Consider the following 15267-nt stretch of genomic DNA (forward strand, 5'->3'; position numbering starts at 1 on the left):
GTGGACATGTGCCGTGAGGTCAAGGGCAGAGAACTGGTGCTGTGTGGGTGATAGGAACTGGGTAGACCATTCGAGGCAGAGAAACTGGGAACAGTAGAGCCTGCAGGATAAGAGGGATGGGATAACAGCTAAGCAGGGAAGATGGATGCTGGCTTCAGTGTTGTGACCTGAAGGGCACCCAACCAGGTGAATATTTTGGCACTGAGGTGAACACAGGTGGCTCGTATTCTTGGTTGCCCGAGTTTCTGTCCCTCTCCTCTGCTCTTTGTCTCTCTGGTTCTGCAGAGGTGATGGCTATAACCATGGAAGATGTCCTCTCAGGGCTAAGGGGATCTTCTGCTTGGCCTTGGTCTTGCTCTGGTGTGGCTGGCAGCCACTGAGGTTTCTTGCATAGGATGCATCCTCTGCCACTAGGTGGCACTGAGTGAGCCAAGGCTGCCGTTGAGCCTGCTGTCACCTGGGTGGGGTCTTAGGGAAGGATAGAGGCTCCAGCCACACTTCAGAGTCTCAGGGAACTAGGGCACATCTGCTCTGATGTCTTCTGCTGACAGAGGCAGAAACTGGGGCCCATAGAGGGGAGTGGAGTTCAAGGTTACTTCAAGGAGAAATGAGAGTGAGTGCAGGGCCCAGCATGGAGCCAGGCCAGGAGAGGCTGGGCTTTGTGATCAGAGGCTACTGAAGGAAGCAGAAAAGATGAAGGGTCAAATGGGGCAGGTCTGGAGCAGAAAACCGTCCACACCATGGAGATGGCCAGAGTAGATTTTCCCAGAGCAAAAAGGCCATGCAAAGAGGGAACAAAGGCTTCAGCCTACCCGGGTCTTTGCTACATGACCAGACTCCCTTTCTCAAGGTCATACGGTCTTCTCTACTCCCCAAGGGAGCAGTTCTACCATGTTACAGACAATCAGGGCTCAGGGACATGAAGTGACAGAACTGGGTAGGCACAGCAGGGATCCCCTCTGTGCCAGTCTGGGGAGGGTGGCCTTGGCCTAGGCAGTCTGAGCTCCTGGCCTGAGCCTGAACTTCTTCAGCTATGTGCCTCAGGTGAAGCCAGCTGGCCTTTCTCTCCGTGTGCAAATGGAGCCCTGTCAGGGGGAGTCACCCTGCCACCCCTAAGTGCAGTTTAACCAGGACAAGGACAGCTAGTGACTTAAAGAGTCCTTGGGGTCAAGGTCGGAAACTTGTAGGACCCACAGACTCAGGAAAGGAAAAGAAAATCTTGGGCTAGGGAGTGGGGGCAGGGATGTGGGGATGGGAGGAGGGTGGGGAAAGGCTTTCAAAGAGAGAATGAAAGAAATGAGTTATTCCAGTGTGGGGAGCTCAGAAAAACTCCACTGAATCTTTTAACAACCCTGTCAATTATTCATCTTCTAGCATGTGGGCCCTCTGGTTGGCCACAGAGCTGCTGTGAGCAGGGCAGAGGGAGGGAGGGAAGTGAGAGAAGAAAGAGAGGGAGGGAGAGAGTGGGGGATAATGTCAGAGAGAAATGGGAATACCCAGAGACAGTGGCATGAGTGTGTGTGTGTGTGTGTGTGTGTATGAGCATGTGTGTGCATGCATGGATATGTGCAAGTGTGTGCACATGTGTGTATGTGTGAGTGTGTGTGTATATGATTGTGAGTGTGTGTATGTATGTGTGTATGTGAATAGATATGTACAAATGTGTGCACATGTGTATATATGTGTATGATTGTGTGTGTGTGTGTGTGTGTGTGTATAGGGCAATGGAGGGAAACAACCCCTGCTTAAACCCCTGGGTGGAAGACACTGAATACCTTATCTAAAGCCTGGTCCTTGTCCTTCAGGAAGCCTTCTTAGGTGCTCTCTCATTCTTCTTCCTTTCTTCCCTCCTTCAGGGAGGTCCTTTGTTTGAATCATGTTCCCCTGCTTGTCTGCCCCTCACATATTCATGCTTGTCTGCACCGTGTGGCTCATGATCTGTGGCTGCTTGTGTCCAGTTCTCAGGCTTCAGTCCTGTCTCTTGCCCCCATGGTTTCAATGGGTGTAGACTGGGCACTCCTTGGGCTGGGTCATCCTAGGCTTCTGACTAATTGGAGATGTCTCATGAGTGTTTGTGAGTGGAACCCCTCAGCTCACCTGCAGTGGCGCTGCCACCAGGAGACATGGGCTAGCTGGCGTGAAGTAGTTCAGGTGTCCATGGGCTAAGGACGAAATGCTGGCAAAGTAGGTCTTGGGAGAGCCGTCCCTTCAGAGTGACTGGGAAAACCAACACTCCCAAAAGCATGTGTTCTGGGCTGCTTGTAAGGGACACAAATACTTCCCTTAGTTCTGCCTGAGGTCTTACCCTTGATCTCAGTGAGCCCACTCAGTACTGAGCTTTTTACTGCCCTATAAAGAAAAACCACCCTTGAAATGACTGCATCAGAGCTAGGTGTCTAGAGATGGCAAGAAATGGCTGGGGTTTGTAACAGTTCCAGCTGGGGTCTGTATGCTGTGAGGGGAAGGGAACAACATTGCACAGAAGACCAAAGACCATATCCTCTCTACCTGCTCCTGCTCCCTTCCTAGAGAATGTTCGATTTTCAGTGATCCCAAGTAGGCTCCTCCCCAGGAGGGAGCCAGAGACAAAATGGATCTGAGGCTCTCTGGGGAACACATGGCGACACTAGACAGCGACGGAGGCGCCACAGAAGTCAGGTGCTGCAGAGAGTGGCTCAGCCAAGGCCACAGGAGAGAGCAGAGGGGGCCACTCATTCATCCTTGGGTCACTGCACAACTGTGTCACAAGGCACTCTGCCTCACCCACAGGCTCTGCTGCGGACATTCCTGACACATGTGCCAAGTCACACACCTCACAACTGTGTCACTGCCATTTAGGTGCCTCAGGGCCCTCAGTTATCTGCTGCTGTAAATCTTTACCTCTGCTCTGTCCCACAATTATGCCTCTGTGCCCTGGAGGGCTGGGTGATGTCATCCTATGCCTGGCTCTATTGCTATGCAGCCACATACCTGGGCTTCATGGCTGTACTGTTGCTTGTCACTGTTTCTTGGTTGCATGAGTTCATCCATTGCTATGTAATTTTCTTTGGTTGCCATGGAACAGTGACCCATGGCTGCATAGCTGCCTGTGATTGGCGTGGAAACGTAGACTGTTGCTACCCAACCACATGCTATTACTTGCAACTGGGCTCTACCGTATGGGGGAGGTGCATGGCTGTGTTTTGCCCTCATCTTTCTGGCCTTCAGCCTGTAGGCGTGTAGGATAGCAACCAGGACAGAGTGATGGCAAGCGGGGGTTGCGGGGAGAGCAGGGGTGGGGCGAGTGTCCTTATATACTGTGTTCGAGTGCTCAGTCAGGCATGGGAAGATAAAAGCTGAAGCCAAGAGTCAGAAGGAGGGTTCAAGGTTAGGATAGGTCTGGAGTAGACTGGGATGGGGGAAAGAGGGCCAGGCCCACTACCTTCCACGGGGTATGGAGGGTGGGTTATCTAAGCACTGGCCTCCATAGCCACCCAGCATTCCTTGGATGCTATACAGCATGGGAAGCCATGGGCTGGTATCACATTACTTCTGGACCAGGTCACAGCCGCTATGGGTAAAATGAAAGCAGTCTCCCCTCCCCATGATGGTTATTCTCTGCTCAGAGCTTTTCCTAATGACTGATCTTAACTTCCCAGGCTGCAGTCTGGTCTCTCTCCTTCAGTTTAATACCAAAGTTAAAGTCAAGACTGTCTGTCTGTCTATCCATGTTATACCATCCTTCCTTATTTTTGAAGTCATGGCTTCAAATGTCTACCCATCAGATCCACCCTGCCTTGAAAGACTCTTTCCCTCCCAAGTTGTTTTCCCCTCCCTTTCCCATCGTTATCATCCTTAATCAATTTTATAGGTTCAGTGAGCCCCAGACCAGCCATTTCACCCCCTTTATGTCTCCCACCACAGACAAATGTGCAGCAGTCGGTTATGTATGTTTACTATTGCATATGAGCCAGGCCCTGAGACTCGCTACCCTCAGCTCAGGCCTGACCAGGGATCTTGACCACTCCCACCTGTGGGGCTGGACACTGCTCACTCCTTGCTCACACTGTGTCCAGGATGTTGGTGGTGGACCTGGGAGGCTTGTCTAGACAGCTAGCATTGCCTGAATCTCTTCTCTCAGAGACAGTGTGACTCAGGGGTGAGCTCTGCCTTCTGGGGTTGGGTAGGGCTGAGGCTTGGTTGACTCATATGCAGGTAGTAGGGTAAGGGCTCATTGTACCTCTCTGGTGGTAATCAGGGAGGACCATCTTCACCTTCTCCTTCTTTGCCACCTGCCCTTTTCCTGTAGTGGCCACCTCTTCCTTCCCTCCCTTCCTCCCTTCCTACCTCCCTTCCTCCCTCCCTTTCTCCCTCCCTCCCTCCTTTCCTCCCTTCCTTCTTTCTTTCTTCTTTCCTATACTGCTTGGAGCCAGGCCGTACAGGTTGACAAGAATTGGCTTAAACGTGCCATTCTGAATCTCTCAGGCTGAGATTTGCACCTTTATTTTCAATGCAATTAATAGCTGGGCTGGAGGTGGCTCCTGAACTCAGCTTCTCCACTGGGTAAAAGTGGAGTGTGTGCGCCAGAAATGTTCCTGAGAACTATTCCTTGGCCAGGAAGGCTCTGCTCTCGGGGAAGGTGCTCCAGGTAGGGACATCTTGGATACACCTAGCAGACCATAGCCTTCCCTATCATCTGATGTACTGTTTCAGAAAGGTGCCAGGTGTCATGGGTGGATGAGGAGACTGTCGGTGGAGAAGGGCAAGTCCTCACAGGAGGGGACCTGAGGGTTGGATCGGTGGCTTTGCCTAGGGCCTTTCCTTGGGGTCTTCGGAGCAGGATTTACTCATGGATGGGATCTCCTGTGCAGGGCTGTAGAGAGTCATACATGGAATCACTCGTGGTCATTGACTGGGGTGGTGGTACCTCCACTAGGGACCTCAACTGGGCTGTCATTTAGGGAGTATGTGCTTCTGCTGTCTGTACCAAGAGGCTGAGACTCAGAAGAGACCCATCCTGAGGCCAGGTTCCAACATCAAAGCCACAGACCCTGTGCCTGAAAATAGTGGTTGTTTGTTTGTTTTTTATGTGCATCTCAACTGCTCCTTTTACAAGTTACAGAATCTCTTGGGGGTCTTCTTATGGCCTAAGAGACACGGTCTGAACTGGTCATGACTGAGCAGGCATTACAGAAATCTCTCATAAATTCCATGAGAGTCTACCCAAGAGGCGAAGAAATGTGCAAGGGGGGGCTCACACCTTCCTTCTCCTACTTTGGGGGTGACTCACATTAGAGTGTGCCAAAGGGACAGTCTACTTGCCACCTGGGGAGCCCAGCCCCAGCAGTGGCTTTTGAACCTCCCTTCCCATTACCCCATCCCAAGTCCTCTATGTCCTAGGGAGAAGCACTCACCACATCACGGGGCTGAAGTTCCTCCATTTCCTGAGCGGAGTCTAAGGAGCTCATGGACCAGGATTCACGGATGGCACCCAGATTCTCATCTAGGATCTTGGGATTGACGGTGGGCAGAGCCTTGCTGTTGTTTGGTGTCAAGAAGTTTTCTGGCCTCTAAAAAATGGAGAGAGACTTTGAACCCATCCTTCCATGGTGCCTGCTATACGTCAAGCTTCCTGAGCCATGCCATGACTGTCCTCTGTGCACACTCCCTGCCACCTGCCTCTGGCTCACTGGGTCCCAGCTGCAGCGCCGTGCAGTTTCTCCAACAAAGCCTTTGCAGCTGCTGCTTTCTCCACCCAGAGATCCCCACACAACTGTCTCCGTATCATCATTTGGGGCTCACCCATGTGCAATCTTTTAGGAGCAGCCCTACCCTTCACACAGAAGCTACCCCCAACTCTAAAGAAAGCCCACTCACTACTCATAGCATACCATTTTACAGTGTTCACAGTACTTATTCTATGGACATGAAATTCAAACAGTGGGTTTACTTATTGATCCTCTCTGCCTTCTCCCAGTATTCACAAGATTTGACTTTCATGGCAAGAGAAACATTATTACTATCCCTAGTGTCTTGTTCACTGTAGGTGCTCAGTAAGTACACCATCAATAAAGATGACTTCTAAAGCATCCCATTCCTTTGACCCCCTCTCTATCTCTCCTCTGTTATCACTCAGTTTAATCATCCCTACGGCGTCTCTCTGTGCACTTTGGTGAACCTTTCGTCTTCCTGACTTCCCTCTTCTTCCTCCTCCTCCTCCTCTTGGGATTCTCAGGGCCTCTGCCTTCTCTTGGTCAAGGGTTTTTGGGGTTCTTCTAGTCCTATGTCTTACTATATTTTACTACCTATATTTTTTTACCACATTGTTCTGTGGTTCTAAGCTTGTTTCCTATTTTTGTTTTTTTTTTCTAACAAAACTTCATGCTCCTTGGACTTAGGGATGTGTATCAGTGGTCTTTTCTTGGGGATAGTCACTTTAAAACTTGTTTGGGGCTGGTGGAATGGCTCCACAGGTAAAGGTGCTTGCTGTCAAACCTGAAGACATGAGTTTGATCCCTGGGACACATGTGGTGGGAGGAGAAAGTTATCTCTTGCAAGTTGTCCTCTGACTTCTACACAGGCACCATGGCACATGTGGACATGCACACAGACAAACACAAGATAAATAAAAATGTAATGATTCTTTTAACTAAGGAAAGCTTGTGTGAAACCCATTGTTAGGTCTACCATCTGCCCTGAAGCATCACACAGAGCTCAAGATGCGGGGTTGTGGAGGCCTCGAAGGTGACCCGTTCTCATTCTGTGTCAGCTGTTGGAATCCTCACTCAGCCTCATTGCAGACTTATTCACTGGGCAGTGTCTGCTAGAAGCAAACAGAGCCATGGGCACAAGGCCAAACAGGAGGGACATGCTCAGGGCTCCAGGTACCCCAGTGCCTGCCTCTAAACAACTGGAGTGAGAAGGGTGTAGGTGTACCTCACCCCATGAAAACGGACACACCTGGACTAGGTAAACTGAGACTCTGCGTTCAAACACTGAGGTGTTCACAATGATTTCTTTATGCGTTATACAATTTGGGGTTCAGAAATGTAACAGGACTCTTACATTCTTATGTCAGACCTTATGCCACCCACACATTAAAGGAATTACCTGGGACATTCGAGGCTACAAAATGCTAGCCGGGCAGTAGCGATGCACACCTTTAATCCCAGCACTTGGGAGGCACAGGTAGGTGGATTTCTGAGTTCGAGGCCAGCCTGGTCTACAGAGTGAGTTCCAGGACAGCCAGGGCTACACAGAGAAACCCTGTCTCAAACAAACAAACAAACAAACAAACAAACAAACAAACACAAAAACAAAACCAAAAAACCAAAACCAAAACCAAAAACCAAACCAAACCAAAATTTCTCAGAATGGAAGAGGGATGATGCATTAGTGACCCAAGGCTGACTTGAGCACACCATTGGTCGGATGGTGTATATTTTAAAATCTGTGAACACTAGCTCTGTTTTTTGCCTCACTGATCCTGTTTCAAAAGGGAGCAGGATTCACTTAGATGTCCCAAATGACACAGTCTTCAATACCCCAGAAGTGCCCAGTGCAGCATCCTGGTCACACACAGTTTGGGGTTTTCTGAGTGTAAGTTTGGATAAGGAACAGTACCACACCTGTCTCCTACTTAGAGATTCTGAACCCTGGATCCAGACGTTAGGAGCACTGGCTGCTCTTCCAAAGGATCTGGGTTCTAGTCCCAATTCCCAGTGCCTACATGGGGGCCCACAGCCACCTGTAATTCCAGTTCAGGGACCTGGTGCCCTCTTTAAACATCTATGGACACTAGGCATACATACATGGCAAGAGTATATCAGGTAAAATACTCATATACATAAAGTATAAAATGAATCCTAAAAATGCTGAACCTCAGACTGGAAAGGGGTAGCTATGATATGCTTATTGGATGAAATGATAGGTGTGTCCTGGGCTGGGGGTGGGGGTAGGAAAATAAGGAATAACTACCCGGGGCAAAGACCACCTCCCTAGTGACCAGGTGGGCCGAGCTTGGCTAAGATGCTGATTCAGGACCTGTAATGACATTTCTCCTCATTTCCAGGCAGAAAGCCAATCTCCATGCCCTGGATTTCATAGACTGCCATCTAATCCAGTTAGAGGAGGAAGTAGGAGTAATGAAATCAAAAGAGGTCTCCAGAGGTGCCCCAGTCATTACAGAGAGCAAGGACAATTGCTGAGGGAGTCACCTCCCCCACAGCCTGTCTCCCCGCTGTCCATCCTGAATGGTCTCAGGAGCAGCTAGGCCAACTCAGTGATGTGGAACTCATGTTCTTGGGTCAGAGTTACACACTCAGCAGATATTCTTAGACAGATTTTGATACTATGTGTAAATTCTTTTAATTTCATAAAAAGATAAATTAAAGATGGGACACTCAGTCCAGAACTGTGAATTCATCCCACCAGTCTCCCCTGCTAGGCAGGGGAGTATACTGAGGAGGAGGAGGGAAGGCAGACAGAGGAGGAGGGGGCGGGCTGCTGGAGGGCAAGAGAGAGCAAAACCATGCGGATGAACTATCTATTCAGGCCTTGCCTGGCTCTGCTTGCTGGGTTCCTTTCTGTCTGCTCACCCTACAGGCTTGTTTATTTGCTTTTCTATTTGGCAGGCCTGCTGGGGCAGCGTGGGGCTGACAAGTGGCCCCTCAGTCTGTAGCTCCGTGGTGGCACTGGATCCTGCTTCATTAGGGCTGTAATTGGGGACTGACTTTGAAAGCTCAAAGAGATGCACAGACACGCACCAGCTCAGACTCAGCACCCAACCCAGCCCCTGTGCTGTGCCAGCAGCTGCACACCACGTGAGAAGCACGGTGGAAGATGTCCAGCAGCAAAGTGGGGTCTGTTGAGACAGGCTGGGCCAATGGCATTCCAGGCTGGCAACATCTTAGGTCACCTGTCTCCCCTCCCTACTCTCGACACCTCTGCTGCCCTCCTCCCTACTTCATCCCCTAGATCCCTGGACATGCAAAATGCAACAGCTCCTGCTTGCATTGGCAATTACAAAGCAACCCGGCTGCAGCTGCTGTCCGCGGTGCTGAAAGCACCCGCCTTCCGGCCAGCCCACCTCTCATCCCCGCCTTGAGCTTTCTTGGTGGGGAACACGGGCTCTTAATTCAATTAGCTGGCCCTGAACCCTCCCCAGGGAGCCTGGAGCGGAAACTGACAAATTCTGTTTAACAAAGACATTTGTCCCCCGCCCGGCCGGGCTTAGGGCTCTGCTCTCCTGTATCCCGCTCATTAGGTATCTAACAAAGTGCGTCCCAAGAAATCTGCTTCCAATCGCTAGTAATTCAGGAGGCCTGATACAATTTTCTCCCTGATAAGGGTGGCTCGCCCGCTGGCAAGCACCATAATGAGCCCTGTGCAGTGGCTCCCCGATCAGCCACTGCTTTGTCATTTCCTGTGGCTGCAGTTGTAGGTTCTTATCTCTTCAGATGTAGGCCAGGCTCAGACAGTAGGCCTCTTCAAGAGGGCTTGCCTCCCGTGCATGCAGCCAGCCTCATTTGTGGCATCTTGAGAGTTGCAGCTGTGGCAGGTTTGAGCATCTGGGTGGCTCTTCCAGAATCTGGGTCCCACATACAAGTCCAGGGTCAGTTCTCACTACAGTATCCATACGACCCTCAGGCTGTGGGCACGTCATTGGTCATGCTGACCCTGAATACACCTCCACTTTCCCACTTTCCAAGCCACTAAAGTTATGAAGCATAACTAAAACCACGCCTCTGGGTGACATGCCCCCTGCCTTTGTATGCTCAAAGTAGCATCTCACGCTGGATGCTTAGTAGCACGGGTGGGTTGTTGTTAGAGTGCTTTATAGCTAGGTACAGGTCAGGGCCCAAATAAGCAGCTAAGGAAGCCATATATGCGTGATCTTGGTTGGACTAGGGATCCATTTTGCTTGCCTGGAGGACTAGGCTAGAGTGGTCTGATCTTGATTGGGGAGAATTCCTAGGTCAGCTCTCACTTTCTTAGAAGTGTTTTGTTTTGTTTTTCTCCCTAGGAGCTTCTACTCTATCTTTTCTTTCTTCTCATGTCTTCAACCAACAAATTATGCATTCAGCTTGTAAGAAGAGCAGCACAGAGGAGGCTCCAAACCTCCAGGCTCCTCAGCCTTCCTGGCATCTGACTTAGGACACTGTTTCTTGAAGGGCATTGCAGGCTCACATTCTCAAGGCAACAATGGCCCTGGGGCTGGTGATAAATTAGAGATGAGCCTGCACCAGGCCTCCTGAATCACCTGCGCCTGGAAGCAGCCTTGATCTTGGTGTAAGACCCAGAAGCAGGTCTTTGTGTACCTATTTTTTTCCATAGCCCCAGCTCTAGTTAGGGTATATGAGAAAATTTAGCAAATTTGACCTCTGGAGGCATAGATAATCACCTTTCTCATTTCTTCGTTCTCAGGGACTTTTCTGTGAGGGCTAAGAGAGAAACGGCTCAGTAGGTAAGGATTCTTAACGCCAAGTCTGACAACCCGAGTTTGATCCTTAGGACCCACATAGTGGATGGAGAGAAAGGGAAGAGATGACTCCTGCAAGTTGTCCTCCAACCTCCACACACATGCTATGGAACACACACACACACACACACACACACACACATGTAAGCCGGAAATTGCTGTGAAAATAAATGCAGTGCTGGTGATGTTTATCTTCATCCCTTGACAAGGCGTTTTGATGTCTGCATGAGCTGAGAGCTGGTGGAGCAGCTGTCATGAGGGGCAGGTGCTGAGTGATAGATTACTGGGGTTCTGGTATTCCCCTATCCCAAGGCCCTGCCCCCATCCCTGAACTCAGTATGCTTGTCAGCAGCTCTGGCAAACATGCTGAGAGCTCCCTTCCTGGGTGCTTGTAGGACCCTGCTCTGGGTCCCAGCACAGGACCCAGGTCCCTCATCAGCACCTGCTACCTTCCTGAGTTCATAGGACTACAATTCCCTCTACAGATGAGGAAAGGAAAGCTCCAGGAAGTTGCGTTGTGACCCAGGTGCTTGTATGGTCCTGCCCTGCCTCACTTATAGGGTGCATTTCATGGCAGAGGCAAAAACAAGCCCAATGAACACCTCGTATGTGCACAGCAGGGTCAGTTGAGGGAGAATGGCTCATCTTGGGCTGCACTTCAAAGAGGCTGCCTACAAGCTGGAGGGCACCCTAGATGTGGTGGGGTTATTAAAAGAAGGCACGCTGCCTCGCTTGGAGAAGCAAAGCCTCTTGGGGCCGGGGCGGGGGTGGGGGGAGAGAGACAACACATCCCTTTCTTCAAAGAGAAAACACTGAGATCAGAAGGGAGAAGCAGGACACCAAAGGTTGATTCCCGTGTGTCTGTGGAGTGGCCGTGGGCTCGTCCTGGATTCTCAGTGCCTTTGGGTCCTCTAAAGTCTCCTTTAACTGTTTTCGTGGAGGAGAGGACCTGGTGTGTTCTAGTTTATGAATCTGCATGTATTTGCTCAGGCTCTCCTGCACATACAGCTCCAGCTTTAGACAGATCACCAGAGGCAGCAAACTCCTACAGGGAAGTAATACATCAGGGTGACCATGCCCCCACACCTCCACCACTAACAAACCCCCTCTGAAGCACACTATCCCAAACCAGAGATAATGCTTGCCAATCGCTGAGAGAGCAGGCTGTGTTAGCCGATCAATCTGTCAACGTGCCTGCTGGCTGATGACACCATGCAGGCTTGCCAGGGTGTGCTGCAGCCGCAGAGAGCAAAGCCAGGAGCATGGGGCAAGGGGAGACCCGGGAGTCAGGGGATCTCGATGTCAGAGTCAGCTGCTGTGTCATGGGGAGGGGCTGCTGTTAAGGTGAGCGAGCTCCCTGTCGTGACAAAGCAAGGGGAGGGGACAGGGTGGGTGTGACTGAGGATGTTTCTGTCCAGGATTTGTTGAGAGACACCTCTGCTGTCACCTTTTGGATATCTCACCACATTCTTGTCTCTGAGCTCTGAGACTGGGTGGTACAGAAATGGTGGGTACAGCAGACTGCATTGACCAGGCGTCTAAGGCACTGGAACAGCCAGTGTAGAACTTTCTACGCTCAGGCTGGAAGCACTTCCTCTCTATGCCCCTCCTGGCCACGTACGAGGAGTAACCCAAGGATGGACTTGTTAGTTGTGTAGGCCAGGTGTCCCTAGACACCTGTTGTCTCAAGCTCCCGTAAGGGCAGCTGGAGTGTGCACAAGACTCTGGTACTTTGTTCCTGGTGATGACTCCTGGAGCTTGTAGGCTGTCCTGGGAGAAATGAACGGGCAGTCCTTGTTCTGACTCTGCCATCGCTGGCCCAGAGGCTGAGCATGGAGAATCACAGCATGGACCACAAAGCTGCAGCCTTCTCTAAAGGGGAACATCACGGTAGAGGGATCCTGACCTCTCCCAGAAGCTAAGCTCCAACTTCAATCAGGGATTGTTTCCTTGGGGATGCCAAACTGCCTTTCTAGGGAGTCTGGATTTTACCATCTCAAGGGTCATAAGACTGTGTGTGCATCATGAACTGGTATCTGCTCATAAACCTTCATGTTCATTCTATTCTCCATTCCTGATCTCTATGAAGGGAAGAACTTTTTCTTTTTTTCTTGGCCTTGTTTAATGTACTATCCCTTAACCCCAGCACAGCTGATGCACGTTTGAGGGTGTGGGGGGATAATGATGCTTTTAAGGTGATGGGGATACAGGAAGAGGACCTTTTTAGATTCACCTGAATCATCACCTGACTCCATAACCAATTTTCAACACTCTTCTTTTAACCCTTAGTGGGAAGATAGCAAAAGAGCCTGTGTCTACACTAAGTGAGGGCCATGTCCAAATTAACTGAATCAATGTACCTTGAGGTGCATGGGCTTTAACAGCCACAGGGCATGCCCACACCTCAATCCACAAGGTCATGTGGTGAAAGGTTTGACCTGGCCAGTGTCTGGCATGTAGGAGATGCAACTTAGATCTGTGTAACCAGACAGGATGAAGAGGTGGCCGTCGCCGCTACAAGAACCCGACTGATTATTAGTCGGTTTGCAGCAGCATTAGCAGTCACGTCCCTACATTGCTCTTCAGCATTGTAGAATCAAAGTGAGTCACTTTTTGGTCACTTCTCAGATGGAGTCACCAAGGAACAGCTGAGCTACAGGGAGATTATGTGTGTGCCAACACAGGTGTGAAAACGTCTGTCATTTCACACACTTGGATGTATGTGTACACATGCATTAAATGCACGCACAATGGAAGAGATGTGTGCACGTGTATATCTGTGTATACATGACAGCCCCCGTGTAAACACTCATGTGTGGCTGCATGAACGTGTAGACGTGTGCAGAACCTCTGTGTACAAATTCTCAGATGCTCCTCTATTTCTGCTAGCGATTTTTTTTCCTGGTACACACCTTATCTTGGTCTCTTTTCCTTTCTTCTTAGAAATCCATTGCTAAAAGCTTTTTTTTTCCACCCCACCTCCAGGGGAAGGGGGCTACGGAAAGGGGGAGCAAAGTCACAAGGCCCAGATCAAAACACTCAGCAGCTAAATGAATTCGGCAGCGTTTTCCCGCATGACTTGGAGGGATAATTTAGTGAGGCCGCCAGCTGGAAGGAAAGGGATTAATTCTGCACTTAGCACAGTTCCAGTGAATAATTCATCACCGGAGACCTTTGTGCCCAGCCTTTGGGCAACAGGGGACATGTCCTACCCACCTGCCTGTTGCCTGTCTGGCCCCACCAGACTCCTGGCCAGGGACACATAGCTCTCTCTCCTTCCTTGTGGTTGCAGGGTGTGTGGCAGAAGGCAGAGGGAGATGGCAAGAGACTGGCCATGGCTATGACAGACTCTAGACCCTGAGGAGGCTCTGGAAGGCTAGAATACTCTGGGAGAGATTGGCATTTCCCAGTTTTCCTTTCTTAGGATTTAAAAAACATTTTTAATTGAAACTGTTAGCTATTATGCGTGTTTGTGTGTGTGTGTGTGTGTGTGTGTGTGTGTTGTACATAAAGGTCAGAGCACAGCTTTGTAGAATCAGTTCTCTCCCTCCACCTTTACATTAGTTCGAGGATTCACCTCAGGTTGGCAGGCTTGAGCCATCTCTGTAGCCCTGGGTCTTTTGCTTTCCGTGACTCCTCTCTCTGGGTTTTCTTGCTCTTGCTGTTGAATTAGGGGTGTGTATATGTGTGGGTTCCATGAGCAGGCACTGAGGGATCTGGAGAGGATGGTAGCGGACACCGCAGTGAGGAGGGGCTTCGAGGGAGTGAGGCTTTCACATTGTCATTTTCTCAGATATTCATTTCAGGCCCAACAGCGTGGATTTCTCATGTTCTTCAGGGGAAAGGACCTAAAACCCTGAACTACTCCACAGCTGTTTGGCCTGAGAAGCTAGAAAGAGTAGACTAGCTCGTAATCAGCTCTTAAACATTTCCTGGGCGCAGAGTCAAGTTGCTCACACCCCAGTACCAGAGAGGGAGGTGGAGAAGTTTCAGTAGGAAGCTGTCAGGTACACCAGAGCTGTGACCAATGCCAAAGCTGGACTTGGCCTAAGTGGAGCTGGCTGGGGGGTGGGGGTGGGGCAGTGGTCACTCAACAGGCGTGGCTGGCCCTGACAGTGTTTCTACTTGGACTAAGTTGTGGAAAGCACAATCCTAAAATGGGTCCTCGGATCCCCACACCTAAATCTTTAGAACTGCCAAATAGAAAGCCATCACTTTTCGTGGTTTTGTTGGGTTCTACGGCAGGCATAGCAGACCTTGAGACATGATGATCCAGTTCTTTTAAAAGCACAGCGTCTTTTCTGTCTTCTGAACAGAAGAAAGTCAGAATTTCAATGTATGCTGGGGACTAGCTGTGCCTGCTGGCTTCACAGTACAGGGACCATGGTAAGAAGGCATGTGGGCGGTCTCCAGGCGCTGAGAGCACCTTGGCTTGCAGCCAGCAAAAATGTGGGCCACCAGTCCTGCACTGCAAGGGACTGGCTCCTGCCAGCACCCCCAGAGGAACTTGGGATTACATTGGTCCTCATGTTATAGAAAAGAATGTAGCCTGTATACTGACATTTTGACTGCAGTCATGCTATGCAATATTGAGGTGGGGGTTAGGAAAGGGGTCTCACTAAGTGCGTGATCCAACAGGAAGGGACTGATCTCCTCTGGCACCCTCACCTCCACTTTGACCCCCACCTCCTCAGTTAAGCAGGTATGGGTTAGGTTAAGTTGGGGTAGAGAGAGACCTGGGTCTCTGTGGCTCTTTGTTCTTTCCTCTTCCTAGTCTTAGCATTCTGTCTGACTTCCTGGGGTCTCAA

General features: G+C 50.3%; 1 protein-coding gene across 6 annotated transcripts in view; it reads right to left on the reverse strand.

Moving 5' to 3' along the window:
• Positions 1-15267, reverse strand: part of Ccdc33 (coiled-coil domain containing 33) — a 92222-nt gene that overhangs the window by 24652 nt on the left and 52303 nt on the right. For all 6 annotated transcript variants that reach the window (XM_021172514.1, XM_021172513.1, XM_021172509.1 and 3 more), the window contains exon 11: positions 5394-5549. In XM_021172514.1, coding sequence (XP_021028173.1) covers positions 5394-5549 — 156 coding nt within the window. The remainder of the gene's footprint in view (positions 1-5393; positions 5550-15267) is intronic.

The sequence above is a fragment of the Mus caroli genome, chromosome 9 (genome assembly GCF_900094665.2).
Source record: "Mus caroli chromosome 9, CAROLI_EIJ_v1.1, whole genome shotgun sequence".
Classification (NCBI taxonomy): domain Eukaryota; kingdom Metazoa; phylum Chordata; class Mammalia; order Rodentia; family Muridae; genus Mus; species Mus caroli.